Genomic DNA, 17,068 nt, shown 5'->3' with positions numbered 1-17,068 from the left:
TAATTCGTGATAGCTCATGTTTACTAGATGATATTTCGCACCTATCATTGTAGGCACCTAATTTATTGCTCTGAAACTGCCGTGAATGTAAAAATAAATCACTTTCCTTCCGAATCAGCAAACCTTATAGGCTACGGAAGACTTTTCTATTGATACCTTTCCAATGACAGACATATTGCGTCTTTTTCCTTTCTGCAGGTACGATAGAATGTTTAATCACTAGTTTTTTAATACTTATTTATCACCACTACTTGTTAATTCAAAGATAAAACAAGTATATTCGAGTTTGATTCAAGCGCTACGCGCGGCAGATTGCCGAAGCGCAATGTTGCCAAAACAATGGAAGCGTCAGGTACTGAGAGGCTAGTCAAGGTGGAGTATTGTGCTAAATCCACCATATAGTAGGACAGGAATACCACTTGAACAAATATTTTTTGCTTTTTGTTTTGAGTTACAGAGAACTGTGAATGATGCCATAGCGGGCTGAGATTCGCAGTATGCTACTTGGTCACTTTATAGAATAGGTCAATCTTTGCAAGCATCTAAAAATGAAGAGTTGGACTCTTGAACATTCCTGTGGGGGAATACGAGCAGTCACTTAAAAAAACTGAGAGGAAAGATAATTTTTGATACTAATAAAATATGAATCAATGACCTATTGCTAATTCCCATATTGGGAATTCAAGCTATGCCTAAAACGTGGCAGTCGGCTGAAACACCTTACAAATATACCGTTATCCCGTGTTGACAACTTTCTGTTGTGGCATATTTTGAGTCTACAATTCTGAAATGTACATATAGGCGAGGAAGTTCGCTGTAAGAGGAAGAGAAATGCGCGGAGAGCATAAGACCGTAGACGCAGGATATTCGAAGTAAGAACAGAAATTTAAAAAAAAAAAGTCTTATACCGTATATTTAGATTTACTAATTTGCTTTATTACATGGCAGTGTTTATGATGATACGAAACGTAACTTAGATGTGTAAAGCTATAAGTCATAAACAACTCACGTCAGATGCTAGCGAATTATTTTGTAAATTGATAAGTTTCCTATATTCATTTTAAGATGAGAGTGTTCTGTGTGTAAATTTTATTTCCGAAAGAACTTAATAGTTTCTCCGCCACAAAATATCAAATAAAAATAGAGAAAAAGAACCATTGTCAATTTTGGTGTTCAGAATTAAGTCGTCAATATTTTGCATGCACAAATTGAGATCGCTATAGAGACCATAGTGCCAACTCACATTTTTTTGTAGTTTGATAATAGGATCTCAGTACAAGCAGTGTTGATTTTTGATTCGCTTGGGTATGATGTACTTTCTGCTAATTTAAGAAACGAAGTAGTGGCATTATTGCATAGAGATTCTCACTATTGAAACAGATAAGAGTTTGTTCTATTCTTGTGTGTGAACCTGTTTTAGGCCAGGCAGTACAAACCTGAAACAGTGCATTTGAACTTTATGTGATAAAACTTAAGTGGAACTGATATCAATAGCACAGTTTATCATGGGAGAGCTCCTCCATGTTATACAGTCACTGTAAAGAAACTTTTAAAGAAACAGAGACTACTGTGTAATAGATATAAAACAAAGCATAGCAACCTATTTCACTGCTGATATGATTCCCCAAATTTTTTGAGAAGATGGAGTTTTCTTGAGTATTATTTAATCTCATTAATTATAGTATCCTTAGCAAATCACGGTTTGGGTTGCAGAAAGGGTTGCTCTACAGAGAATGTCATTTACACATTCACTCACCATATTTTACAAGCATTATATAATTAAATAGCACTGGTTGGTATTTTCTGTGCCCTATCTAAGGCATTTGACTCCGTGAATCAAAGTATTTTCCTAGATAAGTTGATGCTTCATGGGACTGATGCTATAACCAACCAATGGCTAATGCTATACATAACCAGAAGAATGCAGAAAATTGTATTTAGTAATTCAAGCAAAATGATCTATGGACATAATTCTGACTGGGGAGAAATCACGTGGAATTCCTCAAGGTTCAATCTTAGGTTACTGCTGTTCCTCATATATGTAAAAATTCTTCCGTCTAATATACAACAAGCAGAATTAGTTCTTTTTGCAGGTGACACGAATATTGTAATCAGTCCAAGCGTACAAACACAAAACAGAAGAAATGGTAAATAAAGTTGTGAAAAGTGTCATTGATTGGTTTTCTATAGGTGGTTTCGCCCTGAATTTTACAGACACGAAATGATCAGTTCCACATATCTAGAGCTACTACAATGAGAAGTGTAACACATGGTGAGAAACTAATAAATAGGGCAGAAACTTTAAAATGCTTAGGGGTTCATATTGATGAGAATTTAATTTGGAGAGAACACATTTTCGAACTGCTAAAACAGAGTAGTTGAGCCACTTTTGTGCTTAGAATCATTGCAAATCTTGGGGAGAGAGAAATCGGCAAGTTGACACATTTTGCATATTTACACTCAGTAATGTCATATGGTGTAACATTCTGGGGTAACTTATCTGTAAGGAAGTAAATCTTCATTGTGCAAAAAACATGATGTAAGAATAATATGTGGTGCTCACCCACAGTCATCTTGTAGACATCACAGAGTGGGGCATTCTGACTATTGCTTTACAATATATTTATTTCCTCATGGGGTTTGTTGTAAATAATCCAATATAATTTGAAAGGAACAATGAGGTACATAGTTACAGTTCCAGAAGGGAAAACAACGTTCAATACTCCACATTAAGTTTGTTTGTAGCACAGAAATGGGTGCAGTGCTGCAGAAAACATGTTTGATCATTTACCCGTGATATAAAATGTTTAACAGACAGCAAAGTAAAATTTGATAGCAAACTGAGTGAGTTTCTCCTCAACAACACCTCCTATTTCATAGAATAATTTCTATTACTGTAACATATAAAAGATAGTGGGTAGGAATTACTAACTAAAAAAAAAAAACCACCCTTAGATGTTCAGAATGTGACCAAATGTACAAATTAATGTGCATTGTGAATGTAAAATGACCCAGTCCACATCATTACGATAGGGCTATAGGTACAGAGATGCTAAATGAAATGACTTTAGCAGTCGAGAGCAGTGTGTGAAGCCATAGGTCTATAGGTACAGAGATGCTAAATGAAATGCATTTGATCGAGAGCACTGTGTGAACCCTTCAGTTACTACTGCAGTATAATACTGCCAAATGATCTTTCACAAAACCCAACACAGGACAGGACACTAACTTTCACTTATGAAGACTGTTAGTGGCACTAAAATTGGTGTTCTGTCACTCATGGTTGAAACTTGGACTCAAGTTGAGAGTAGCAAAGCAAAAGCAGAAATGCTTAACACTCTATTCAGATGTTTGTTCACAAAGGAAAACCCAGGAGTATTGCCTTAATTGGTCTCCACATCAAGAACAGTTTTGTGTATGGTAGGACACCAGTGATATGCTTGATGCACACGGCGGTGAGGCACCTTGCCAACTGAATGCAGTCTTTCCAGATAAGTCAAATAGATGTTAGTGTCAGTGACATTGAGAAACGTGTGAAATTGTTAAAATTGGACAGAGCCTCTGAGCCCAATGGAATTCCTCGCAGATTATATATTCAATTTGCAGCTGAGTTAGTCCCTCTGTTAACTATAATTCATCATAGACTCTTCGAAGGGGGGAAAAGAAAAAAGTGCCCAGTAGTTGGAAGAAAGCACAAGTCACACCTGTTTACTACGTGGGTAGCAAAAGTGATCCACAAAATTACTGCCTGATATCTTTGTCATCCATTTGTTGTATAATCTTAGAACACATTCTGAGCTCAAACATAATGAGGTATCTCGAACAGAACAACCTCCTCCATGACATCTGAAATAGATTTTGAAAACATAGATCATGTAAAACCCAACTCACACTTTTCTCACATGACATTCTGAAAGCCATGCATCAAGGCAGTAAAGAAGCTGCAGTATTTCTTGATTTCCGTAAAGCATTTTCCTCTGTACTCCATGTATGCTTATTATCAAAAGTATGGTCATATGAGGTATCAGAGGAAATATGTGACTGGATGAGGATTCCTTGGTAGGGAGGACGCTGAGTCTTACATTAATGTAATGTTAGTGTAGTGTATATCAATGTAATATTAGTAGTAACATCAAGACTTTCTGCAGATGATGTATTTATCTACAACGAAGTACAGTTTGAACAAATCTGTACAAACATTCAGTCCGACCTTGATAAGATTTGAGGTTGCATTAAATGTTCAAAAATGTGAAATTGTGCACCTCACAAAATGAAAAAAAAGTATCCCATGGATGTAATATTAGTGAGTCACAGGTGGAATCTGTAAACCCAAGTACTTGGGTGTAACACTTAGTAGGGACATGAGGTGGACCCGTCACATAGGCTCAATATTGGGTAAAGCAGGTAGCAGACTTTGCTTTATTTGTACAATACCGGGGAAGTGCAGACAGTCTACAAAGGAGATTGCTTATAAAGATTAGATTAGATTAATACTTGTTCCATAAATCATGAATACGACACTTCGTAATGATGTGGAACGTGTCAGGTTAATGAAAGATGTCTGTACAAGATATTACATTACACAAAATATTGCATGACACTAATGCTTAAGTTAGTTTTTTCCCCTCCCTTAATTTATATCTAAAAATTCAGCCAATGAGTAGAAGGAGTTGTCATCTAGAAAGTCTCTTAATTTATTTTTAAATGTTGGTTGATTATCTGTCAGGCTTTTGATGCTGTTTAGTAGGTGACCAAAGACTTTTGTGACAGCATAATGTACCCCCTTCTGTGCCAAAATCAGATGTAACCCTGCATAGTGAAGATCATCCTTTCTCCTGGTGTTATAGCTATGCACACTGCTATTACTTTTGAACTGGGCTGGATTATTAACAACAAATTTCATAAGTGAATATATATACTGTGAGGTTACTGTGAGGATCCCTAGATCCTTAAATAGATGTCATGCAGCCCATCTTAGAATATTGCTTATGTGTGTGGTACCCTTACCAGATGGAATAAGCAGGGGATATTGAACGTATGCAGAGGAGGACAGTACAAATGGTGATAGTGTCACTAAGATGCTGAAGAACTGTGCCAGCAGACTCTTAAGATAGACAGAAGCTGTCCCGAGAAAGTCTACTGACCAAGTTTTGATAACTGGCTTTAAATGGTGACTCTTGGAGTATACTACAACCCTGTGTATATCACTTCCATAGCATTAGTGAGGATAATATAAGATTCATTATAGCACACATAGAGGCTTTTAAACAATCACATTTCCCACACTCGATACATGAGTGGAATGAGAAAAAGTCCTAATAACTGATACAGTGGGATATACTCTCTGCTGTGCACTTCATAGTGGTTCAGGGTGTAGATGTAGAAATGAGCAGCATATGACACTCTTATTAAAGTTAAATAAAGCCATGATATACACGTTGCACATTTCTTTCTGTAGCTAATGTGCTGGCACTTTTCAAAGAAAAGGACTTAATCTTTTTTTCCTGTTTCGTGAAGTTAACAACGGGTGTGTGTGTGTGTGTGTGGGGGGGGGGGGGGGGGGGGGGGGGGAATGCAGTATCCTGAGTCAGTCTTTGAGTAAGGAGATACATTCCGTATATGCTGTTCCCAACATGCAACCAGTAGTATTGCTCTCTATTAAGATCACAACTTTGTAACCTACATCCCCCCCCCACCCCCCAAAAAAAAAAAAAAAAAAAAAAAAAAAAAAAAAAAAAAAAAAAAAAAAAAAAAAAAGAGAGAGAGAGAGAGAGAGAGAGAGAGAGAGAGAGAGAGAGAGAGAGAGAGATGAAACATACACTTTATTTAAAACAAAAGGATGATGATGGCTAAGTCAGCATTTGCTCTTGCAAACTTGCAAATGAGCAACTGCTACGTAATGCACATAACACATGACTTGGTTATGAAACATGCAAATGTAGATCATGCTAAGCTAAGGTAACTAGGATAAAGTTTCCTCAATCGAAAAAGTTCCTATTAGAAATGAAGAAAAGATAGAAAGAAGCAGAAATTATAACTTCAGCACAGATATATGTCTCTCAAATAATGAAAGATGCAGCAGAGAAGCCAAGAAAACTTTTTAGAGCTTCTAGAGCAAGTACATTTAAATCAACTGCAGAGGAGCTACTGTGTAAGAAATTGTATTTCGGAAACTGGGAAAGTCACAGTCTACTTGTGATTTGAGAGGGTGAATTTGTGAAAACATTAACTGTAGGTTAAGGAGTTGAGTTAGTATCAACAAATTGAAACTGAGTAATAATTTTACATTGGAACAACTGTACATTTTTCTCATCTAGTAATGTTGATACCATTAGACTCATGTGAAATACTTTTACTACCACTGCAGTATATGTACAGAAGCCCAAACACACCACACCTGTCCCTCCCTCCCCTTTTCTGGAAGCATTAATAAATCACATAAACATAACTTTTCATTGAGTTGTTATTTAGGGAATATGTTTTTGTAGCCACAGGTGTAACACATTATGGCATGTTTTATGTCATAATTTTCCTGCTTGAACAGTGCTGCAAATTGTGTTTTGGGTAGCAGCTGTTGCAACTCATCATTTCAAAGATTTGGAAAGACATCAGCTATCATAAAGATTCATGTTCATTTGACAATACTGCAAAATGGCTGGAAGAAATCAAGAGTTGGATTATGAAGAATTATTACTATTTCAGATAACTTATAGAGATCAGAGTGTGCAGGAGAGGCAGCAAATTTTTTAACTTCATTTCTCGTAAGTTCAGTGTTACAGAGACTGGACAAAAGTGTGTATACGATCCAGCTAGATCAGATACATGGAAAAGCAGTTTCTTGTTATGCCATCCATATGAAAAATATTTGTTATCTTCTTGCTGTGCCAAATTAAAATAAAACCAAGACCTTTCAGTGATAGTGTCCATCATTTTCTTGATATATGGGCACTATGGAGAAAGATCTTGATAAGTACACACATCAAAAAAAGTTTTGCATCACCTCGTTTCCGAGAGTTCCGGAACCTGTACAGAAAATTGGAATAGAGATCAACATAAACATCATTTCTGCCCTTTCTATTGCTCATGAAAACCATACATTGCATGTTGTATCACCATACATTGAGACCTTTAGAGGTGGTGGTCCAGACTGCTGTACACACTGGTATCTCTAATACCCAGTGACATGTTCTCTTGCATTGATGCATGCCTGTATTTGTCATGGCATTCTATGCACAAGTTCATCACGGCACTGTTGGTCCAGATTGTCCCACTCCTCAATGGCGATTCGGTGTAGATCCCTCAGATTGGTTTTTGGGTCACGTCGTCCATAAACAACCCTTTTCAATCTATCCCAGGCATGTTCGATAAGATTCATCTCTGGAGAACATGCTGACCACGCTAGTCAAGTGATGTCATTATCCTGAAGAAAGACATTCACAAGATGTGCATGATGGGGGTGCGAGTTATCATCTATGAAGACGAATGCCTCACCAATATGCTGCCAATTTGGTTGCAATATTGGTCAGAGGATGGCATTCACGTATTGTGCAGCCATTACACCGCCTTCCATGACCACTAGTGGCATATGTGGTTCCCACATAATGCCACCCCAAAACAACAGGGAACCTCCACCTTGCTCCACTCGCTGTACAGTGTCTCTAGGGCGTTCAGTCTGACTGGGTTGCCTCCAAACATGTCTCCAACGATTGTCTGATTGAAGCCATATGCGATGCTCATCGGTGAAGAGAATGTGATTCCAATCCTGAGCGGTCCATTCGGCGTGTTGTTGGGCCCATGTGTACCGTGCTGCATGGTGCCGTGGTTGCAAAGATGGACCTCACCATGGACTTTGGGAGTGAAGTTGTGCATCATGCAGCCTATTACGCACAGTTTGAGTCATAACACGACGTCCTGTGGCTGCATGAAAAGCATTATTCAACATGGTGGTGTTGCTGTCAGGGTTCCTCTGAGCCATAATCCTTTGGTAGCGGCCATCCATTGCAGTAGTAGCCCTTGGACTGCCTGAGCGAGGCATGTCATTGACAGTTCCTGTCTCTCTGTATCTCCTCCATGTCTGAAGAACATCTCTTTGGTTCACTCCGAGACACCTGTACAGTTCCCTTGTTGAGAGCCCTTCGTGGCACAAAGTAATGTGGGCATGATCGAACAGCGGTATTGACTGTCTAGACATGGTTGAACTACAGACAACACGAGTCACGTACCTCCTTCCTGGTGGAATGACTGGAACTGATCAGCTGTCGGACCCCATCCATCTAATAGGTGCTGCTCATGCATCGTTGTTTACATCTTTGGGACCGTGTCTGTGGTACAGTATCCATAGGTAACGTCTATCTCCAGGAGTTCTGGGAACTTGGGCAATGCATTTTTTTTCTTTTTTTTGTGTGTGTGTAGATACAACTTGAATCATTGAGGGTACAAACTGCAATCCTAATGAAAAATTGAGAACATACACAAGGACAGCACTTGTGTGTTATTGATGTTTCATTCTCATCTGACTGTACAATGGATGCCATGGTTTGCATGTGGATGCATGTGTATCAAGGAATAGTTTAAACTTAGAGGTTTGGATATGTTTGGGAAAGTAAGTACGTTAATAGAATAACAATATGTAAACTAATGCTGTTTGTTTATTTTCGAGTTCCATGGATCCTTAATGTGGGTGTATTGCTAGGATGTAGAAAGTGTCGGGTTATTACAATAATAACCATTTGTAAATGGCAATGAGACTTACTATCTAAATCATATGTTAACATGTAACATAAACATATATATGAGGTGCAAGTGTCCAAATAACAACATGGAGTGCAGTAGTATGTTGGTTATACAACAAATAATGCTTACATTCTAATTCGTATAAAATCCATTGTCAACAATTGATATACAGTGCCACATTGTCATTTCTTATAGGAGTGCTTAAAATTAGACACATTTCATTAATTATTGTACATTCCTGTAAAGAACAGAAAGAGCTATTCAAAAGATAAAGTTGAAGCTGTTTTTTGAATTTAGTCTTATCCCTGATGACTGATTTAACATGAGCTGAAAGTTTATTGCATACTTTTATCTTGGATACTGTACTCCTTTCTGTACCATGCTGAGGTTTTTTATATCTTTGTGACATTCATGATTACTTATTGTATCATGGTAAGATATTCGCTGTTTGTTCTGTACATTGTGTGATCATTCTCCACAAAGCACATCAGTGAGAAAATGTATTAGCATGGCATGGTGAGGACACCCAGTTGTTTGAATAAGTTTCTGCAAGAGTATGCTAATTCTGATTACTACTCTTCTGCCCACTAAAGACTTTGTTTGCTCATGACTGGTTTCCCCAGAACATGAAGCCAAATATCATAAGTGAATGGAAATGTCCAAAGTACACATCATTGATTGTTTCCAGTCACTAACAGATGAAGTGGAGCAAATGCTTGGCATTTGCTTGGCACTGCCAAATTCATTCTTTTACATATGTCGATGATTTGAATTGACCAGTTTAGAGTGTTGTTAACGTGTAATGTCAGGAATCTGGAAGACTCAACCCTTGGTATTTATTTGTCACCACATTTTATTTCAATATTTTCCAAGTTTTTGTTTTTGCTGTTTGAAACTGAATGAATTAACATTGAGGGACAGATCATTTGAAGTGAACCAGGCTAGAGCTGCTTTGAATATAGCAGTCACAGAGTTCTCTAGACTGCAGTTTGGTACTTTCTCTGTCATAATGGTTGTCATCTGCAAATAGGGTGAAGTGTGTTTTTTATGTCGTACACCATGGCAGATCATTGAAAAGGATTGGAAAACGTAAGGGACCTAGCACTGAGCCCTGTGGTACTTCACATTTCACTGTGCCCCAGTAACAATAGGCAGGTGCCATTGCAGGATTATTCAGTACTACCTTCTGTCATCTAGATATGGTTTGAGCCACATCTCTACTTTACCATTTAAGCCATAGTGCTCAGACTTCATAAGTAGAATTTTGTGATATACACAGTTGAATGTTTTTGACAGATCACAGAAGATTCCAAATGGTGACATTTTATTGTTTATGGATTTGAGGAGTTTGTTGACAAATGGGAAAATTGCATGTTCAGTGCAAATACCCTTTTGGAATCCAAACTGACTTTTATTAAGGATGTTAAGTTATTAAGATGATCCTCAATTCTCTTGAACATATGTTTATGTAGGATTTTAGAAAGACTTGTTAGCAGTGAAACTGGCCAGTAATTGGAAACTCAGCTTTGTCACATTTTTGAACAGTGGCTTTACAATTGCATATTTGAATATATTGGAGATAGTACCTTGATTTATAGACTGGTTAAATATATGACAGAGGACTTCAAAGATAAAATTACGGCAGTGCTTTCATAGATATATTATCCACTACAGAGGAATTTTTCTTTTTCTTTTGTCTTATTGCATTCTCTGTCTCATTGGTTGTAATGTAAGGAATATGCATCCGACTAATTTTGTTCTGCACTGTGTTTTGAAGAACGTTCATGGCTTCAGTCATAGAGTCTTTAAACCACTTTGATCTGCCACTGTCAGAAAATGGTTGTTGAAAATATCGACAACTACACCACCTTTGTTTACCATGCTTCCTTTATGACACACTTCATGGCTGTCTGTATCTTCTGAAATTTTTCCTGTTCCTGTTCCTTCTTTCCAAATAGTTTGTATTTTATTATTTGAGCTGTCAATTTCATATTTGATAAAGATGCTCTTGGATTTTTTAATTACATTATTTAGGATGCTACAGTGTAATTTGTAGTGCTCCCTAACCTGAGGTTTGTTAGACTTTGTGAGTGAAACATTTGTTTTACAGGATGTTTTGACTCCCTTTGTGAGCCATTGTTTCCTGTAATCACTCAGGTTGGTACTTTTTTGAAATCCTCTTAGGAAAGGTAGCTTCAAAAAGGGTAGTAAATTCATTGAGGAATACATTAAATTTATCACTGACATTTTTAGCCTTATATAATGTGTCCCATTCTAACTGCTACAGATGTCTGCTGAAGGTTTCTGGATTCTAACTGTTGGATAGTCTAAATGATCTGTTAATAAAACTATGCTTGTTAGCAGGGCCTACATTGTACATTTTTAACAGCTACCTGCCATGCTCAGAAAGGCGATTTAAGATTTGTGTTACACACGTGTTAACAATTCTGTTACTGTTTACAAAGATATTGTCAATGGGACTTGCACAGTACTTTGTCACTCTTATGGGAAAGTCAACAACTGCCCTCAGATTAAAACAGCTTATCACAGTCTCAAATTCTATTCTATAATTATTACAAGTAAGAAAATTTACATTAAAGTCACGCAGCATGATAATTTCTTTGATTTTTGAGAACAGGCAAGTTAAAAGTGATTCTACTTGCTTGATAAATATACTAAGCTTTCTTGAGAGAGCTTTGTAAACAGTAACCACATAAATAGGCAGAGTATTAATATGGTGTTCCATGCAACAGGCCTCAAAATGTTTATCATCACAATAATTTCTTACATGTATAGACTTGTACACTATATTATTTTTAGCATACATTATTACTCCACCCGTAGCCATTGAATTTGTAGTGTAATAAGCTGCTACATTGTACTTCTATAGTTGTATCATCTCAATCCTTTCCTTCAAATGATGTTCAGTAAAACAAAATATATGGGTGTAATTTATTGTATCATTACCATTAATGCAAACAGACAAATTGTCAAATTTGTTTCTTAGGCCCATTGTATTGTGGTGAAAAATACAAAGTTTGTCATTTCCTAAACTCTTTGTTCTGATGTTACAGTTTACCTCTAAATTGTAATTAGAGATTGTAGGAAGTGTCCTGCAGGTTTCTGATTTAAGTTAGTCCTGGAGCTAAGGCTGGGTATCAAAAATTCTGTTGTGCTGCTTCTTCTTGCCTCTGTTACTGCTGATGGTGGTGGAGACACATAAGGTGATGAAGGGTCTTGCACTGCTGAAGATTGTGCAAAGGGGGGGGGGGGGGGGGACAAATACTGTCACATCTATAGTTGCTTAGAAGTGGTGGTCACTGCTGCAATCATGATACAGTTTTATCCAGGAGCTTGTTACAAGGGCTGAAAAGCGTAGCCAGTAGTTTGTGGTCTATTAACAGATTGAATTTTTTTTGCCAGATATTAGTCAAACCATTTTATACCATAGATTAGTGCTAACACATCCTTTTTGATCTGAGAGCAGTCCATCTGCACTGCTGTCAGTGGTTTTGACATGAATACAAATGAATATGTGACAGCGTGGCACCAATACTGTATTGAAGCATATCAGTGCTGAAGTCAGGCACATGCTTGGCAAAAGAAAATTCAAGACCATTTTTAGTTTCAGAAAGTTTGCTGGCAGGCATCAGAACATGCCCTTTTTGTGGAGCTTCGTTATAGGATATATACAATTTGAACTGCCTTGGGTGTAAATTTATTGTAATAGTTTTCCTTTCCCACAAAGATTGGAGCTTATTTCTATTATTTAATAAGGAATTATGGTTCTGCCTTGAGCAAACACAATTCTTCTTCTTTTAGAACTCGTACATGTTTTGGACAAGTTTCTCCAACCTCAATGGGTTTTACTTTATACTCTTAGTATTACGTATTGGTGTTCACAAATCTGTTTGGCATTTGCAGCGCAGCTATAATTATTGTCTTATATTACAAGGTGATACCAAAACGAAAACTGGAATTATTTTGTAAAAGCTATATGTTCTCAAATTGCTTACAAAACAATCTTATCCCCTTCAAAATACTCTCCATTACAACTAATACGTTTGTTCCACCAGTGCTTCCACTGCTCAAGACATTTTTTGTAGTCATCTTTAGAAATGACTGTCAGTTCCTACCTCGTTTTTTCTTGATTTCGTCAATGTTGTCAAATCGGTGTCGTTTCATGCCCCTTTTCACGGGTGGAAGTAAGAAAGTCACACGGACCCAGATCAGTCAAGTAATGTGCTCGGGGCAGCGGAACCATGCACAAGCTCTCGAATTTTTTCAATATTTTTGTCAATTCAGGCAGTTGATAGATGTCCAGGATAAGGTTTGTCATCAATTGACATGTCACCTTTGTTAAATTGAGCAAACCACTCATGCACTTGAGTTTTTCCCATAGTGTTATCGTGTTAATCTGTTTTGAACATTAAAAACATTTTCAGCACCATTTTTACCGAGTAGAAAATAAAGTTTCACAGCTGCACAGTGTCCCCTTACACTTGTCACCATACAAAACGAAACAAGAACAAAACAATGGTAGCAAAAACAGTCAGATGATCAGAACAAGCCAGGTCGACAACACAGTTGGCACTGAACTGGCAGTGTGTTGCACTATACACGCTTAATGGCAGAAATACGTACTACACAATCTCCACCCAAGGCAATGTCATTCTGCTGCTTCTCTCTCTCTCTCTCTCTCTCTCTCTCTCTAATCCAACCAGTACAGTCTCAACCATGCTTCAGAAGCAAGAGGAGTTTCTCTTGAGTGAGACACTTTCTCTCCCACAACAAGCATTTCTGCCAAATGCTAAACATTCACTCTACTACCAACACCCTGACTAAAGCTTTAGCAAGCTGAGATTTTGTTCATTTACACTACCGATGTCTTAATTCTGTAGGTATAGCCACAATCAAAAATATACTTAAAAAACACAAATTAAAGTCCCTAGGTGGAACTACTGTCACAAACCAGTCCAGCCTCAGCTAACACCCAATGTGTTCCACCAGCATGATGGCCTGTGACCCCTATTTTTAACTTTTCTGTTGACTATGATGTCAGACAAGTTAAATTACTCATATCTGCACTTTGGATAATATCCTGTCCTACACTGTTTCTTCCAGTGTCAAGTCTTTCGTATTGTTGCATAAAACAATTTTACAGTCATGCTACTACTTAAAAACATATTTTTCTAGACAAACTATTTTTGCACTCCCTAGTCTTAGGACTTGAGATGAGCCTAGCTGCATGTTGCTAATGGGGGTGTGTCACAAAACTACATTGTATCCCTCCACCAACACCCCAGAAACTTTCTGACACTTCGCTCTGAGCCTCTGTCTGTGTGACTTGCATTTTACTGGGCCCACAGCTGCTCACTATATGACAATGGTCCCTTCTGGCCATTTCACACCCCAAAAAACTTAATTAAAATTTAAATATCTTCTGATCCAAAGCTTGGATTATGATTCAGTTTGAACCAATCAGTCTTAAATAAAATAAAGTCCACATGCATGTTATGTTCAATCAGTATTTTTTATCTTGATCTACTCTCTTCATAACGTAATATAAGTAATGGGACAGAGCTTGGTCAGTGAGATACGACACCACTTCCACGTCGTGTGCTCTTGCTCAAGATGTGACCTCAATGTGTACTCGATGCTGGGCTCAAGAAAACTGCACTTGTTGAGCTGACAATGCAAACTGTTTTCCAGTTAACAGGTAAACGGTATTTCAAGGCATTGCATGTGATGCTCACCTGCGACTATTGGTACAATAATGTCATCTAGTTAATTTGCAGCTGAGAATAGCTTGCAGTGCTGCTCTAAGTAACAGTATCTAATGTTAAGCAATTCCAATGGTAAATGCAAAAAAGCATATTGAGCACAAGACCTGACATGTTCACTTATCTACTGGGAACTCTTAGTATGTGCACACAAGATTAATTGTAGAAAAATACTGGCTGTCGGCCAGTTTTGGTAGTAATTCTTCTGGGTGCTGAATTAGTACAGGTCAGTTTGTAATTGTATGGCAATGGCTCTGGTTGGTTGTTTTGGGGAAGGAGACCAGACAGCGAGGTCATCGCTCTCATCGGATTAGGGAAGGACGGGGAAGGAAGTCGGCCGTGCCCTTTGAAAGGAGCCATCCCGGCATTTGCCTGAAGCGATTTAGGGAAATCATGGAAAACCTAAATCAGGGTGGCCGGACATGGGATTGAACCGTCGTCCTCCCGAATGCGAGTCCAGTGTCTAACCACTGCGCCACCTCGCTCGGTATGGCAATGGCTCTCTCAAAATCACTAGAAGTTCAGATATCATCATTATGACTATATCTATCACCAAGGGCATTGGCCGCTTATGTACTGATAATGGAGTGGGGGGTGGGGGGGGGGGGGTTGCTCAAAATTTATTGCTGTCTTCAATGCGAGATGCTTTCAATAGCTCCCATAGTTAAACTCTGTCTCAAAATCTGGCAGCAAATTCACAGAGATTCTGATCATATTTAAAGTAGACCAGCAGCAAGACGCAATCAATACCTTCACAGTGCAATTATTCTGATGTTACTAATGACTGTACTACTAGAGCAGAGTTACTATACATGGTTTTCTGAAATTCCTTCACCGAGGATGCAGAGTAAATATTGCAGAATTTAAATGAAGAAGAGCTGCCAACATTAGTAATTTAGAAGTAGATATCCTCAGTGCAGTGAAATAATTTAAATTACTTAATAAAAACAAGTCTTCTGGTCCAGACAATAAACCAATTAGGTTTCTTTCAGAGGATGCTGATACAATAGGTGTATATTTAATCATATACAAACAACCACCTGCTTGATGAAAGGTCAGTCCCTGAAGAGTGGAAGGTTGCACAGGTCATCCGAGTACTCAGGAATGGAAATCAGAGTAAGATGCTGAATTGCGGATCCATATCACAAATGTTGATTTGCAGTACGATTTTGGAACATATACTGTGTTCAAACATTACAATTTACCGCAAAGAAAATGATTTATTGACAAATGGATAATATGTATTCAGAAAATATTTTTCTTGTGAAAAACAACTAACTCTTTATTCTCATGAAGTAATGAGTGCTATTGTTTGCAAATTTCAAATTGATTCCATATTTTTAGACTTCCAGAAAGCTTTTAACACCATTCCTCACAAACAACTTCTTATCAAACTGTGCGCATGTGGAGTGTCATCTCAGTTGTGTAACTGGATTCATAATTTCCTCTCAGAAAGGTTACAGTGCTTAGTAATTGATGGAAAGTTGTCAAATAAAACAAAAGTTATATCTGGCATTCCCCAGGGAAGTGTTATAGGCCCTCTGCTGCTCCTAACCCATGAGTGCGAATCAGGAAGTCTTTGCACCTCTCCCCCTTTTTTTAGCCTAATTATTGCTGTTAATGTGAAGTCAACATATCCATTCCCAGCAGGGTTTTTCTTGGACTGGCCTGACGTTATCTCCTGGTAAATCTACGACTCAGTGCTGCTCTTAGTTGTTAAAAATGGTGGTTGGACATCTCACGTCCACAGATTAGGAGCAACAAAATGTGATGCGTTTTCTATGAAGTCAAGGACAAATGCCGATCGAAATCCACAGGGAAATGCAGCCTATGTGTGGTGAAGGTGTCTCATGTTGGCAAATGTGAGGTGGTGGTGGTGTGAATTTGCAAAAAGTTGTGAAGACCTGGATGACTCTGAGTATTTGGGGAGCCTGTGTTCTTCACTGAGTGAGAGTTGATTGGCATGTGTACTTCATGGACATTTCCCGAGAGCCTTGTGTTTCGTATGGGAGTGTGTACGACATTGTTCATGGGTCCTTAGGGTAATGGAGGACCTCCTGTTGGGGCTGCCTAAGTAGTTTGATGACATGATGAAAGGTAAGCGAATGATTGCTTCACTGAATCGCGTACAACAGTATGCTGAGGGACGTGGCAAGTTTCCTGGACCACACTGATACCAGCAATGAAAAGTGGATACTGCATTTCATCCCAGAATCAAACAAACAAAGGATGGTGTGGAAACATCTGGGTTCACTTGTGACAGTAAAATTCCATTCCGTGCCATCTGTTTGAAAAAATGATGTTAACAGTCCTCTGTGATCACCATGGATTGCTCCTGCTGGATTTCGTGCCACTAGGTACAGCCGTCAATGCCGACTAGGTACAGCTGTCAGTGCCAACAGTTATTGTTGCACACTGTGTGGTTATGCTCCACCACAATGTGAGCCTGAATGTGACGATCAGAACTGCCAAAAAGCTCCATTCATTTCCCTGGGAGAGTCTCAACCACCCACAGTGTTGTGCACACCTCTCTCCTAGTGATTTCCATGTTT

General features: G+C 38.3%; 2 protein-coding genes across 4 annotated transcripts in view; one reads left to right on the top strand and one right to left on the bottom strand.

The window, feature by feature from the left end:
* The window catches only part of LOC126365826 (probable maleylacetoacetate isomerase 2), a 52,855-nt gene extending 52,608 nt beyond the window's left edge, over positions 1-247 (bottom strand). The window contains exon 1 of the mRNA XM_050008449.1: positions 157-247. Coding sequence (XP_049864406.1) covers positions 157-174 — 18 coding nt within the window. The 5' untranslated portion in view covers positions 175-247. The remainder of the gene's footprint in view (positions 1-156) is intronic.
* An 82-nt stretch (positions 248-329) lies between these two features.
* Positions 330-17,068, top strand: part of LOC126365823 (protein O-mannosyl-transferase 2) — a 184,549-nt gene continuing 167,810 nt past the window's right edge. The window contains exon 1 of one of the 3 annotated variants that reach the window (XM_050008443.1): positions 330-352. Coding sequence is in view for 1 of the 3 variants with exons in the window: in XM_050008440.1 (XP_049864397.1) it covers positions 832-872 (41 nt within the window). In the remaining 2 variants the exon portion in view is untranslated. Of the gene's footprint in view, positions 873-1,259; positions 1,306-17,068 lie in introns of those variants that run through there. The other 2 variants (XM_050008440.1, XM_050008444.1) reach the window with 2 other exon arrangements.

This window comes from Schistocerca gregaria, chromosome 4 (assembly GCF_023897955.1).
Source record: "Schistocerca gregaria isolate iqSchGreg1 chromosome 4, iqSchGreg1.2, whole genome shotgun sequence".
In the NCBI taxonomy this organism is placed as follows: domain Eukaryota; kingdom Metazoa; phylum Arthropoda; class Insecta; order Orthoptera; family Acrididae; genus Schistocerca; species Schistocerca gregaria.
This window is presented reverse-complemented; position numbering and strand designations above follow the sequence as displayed.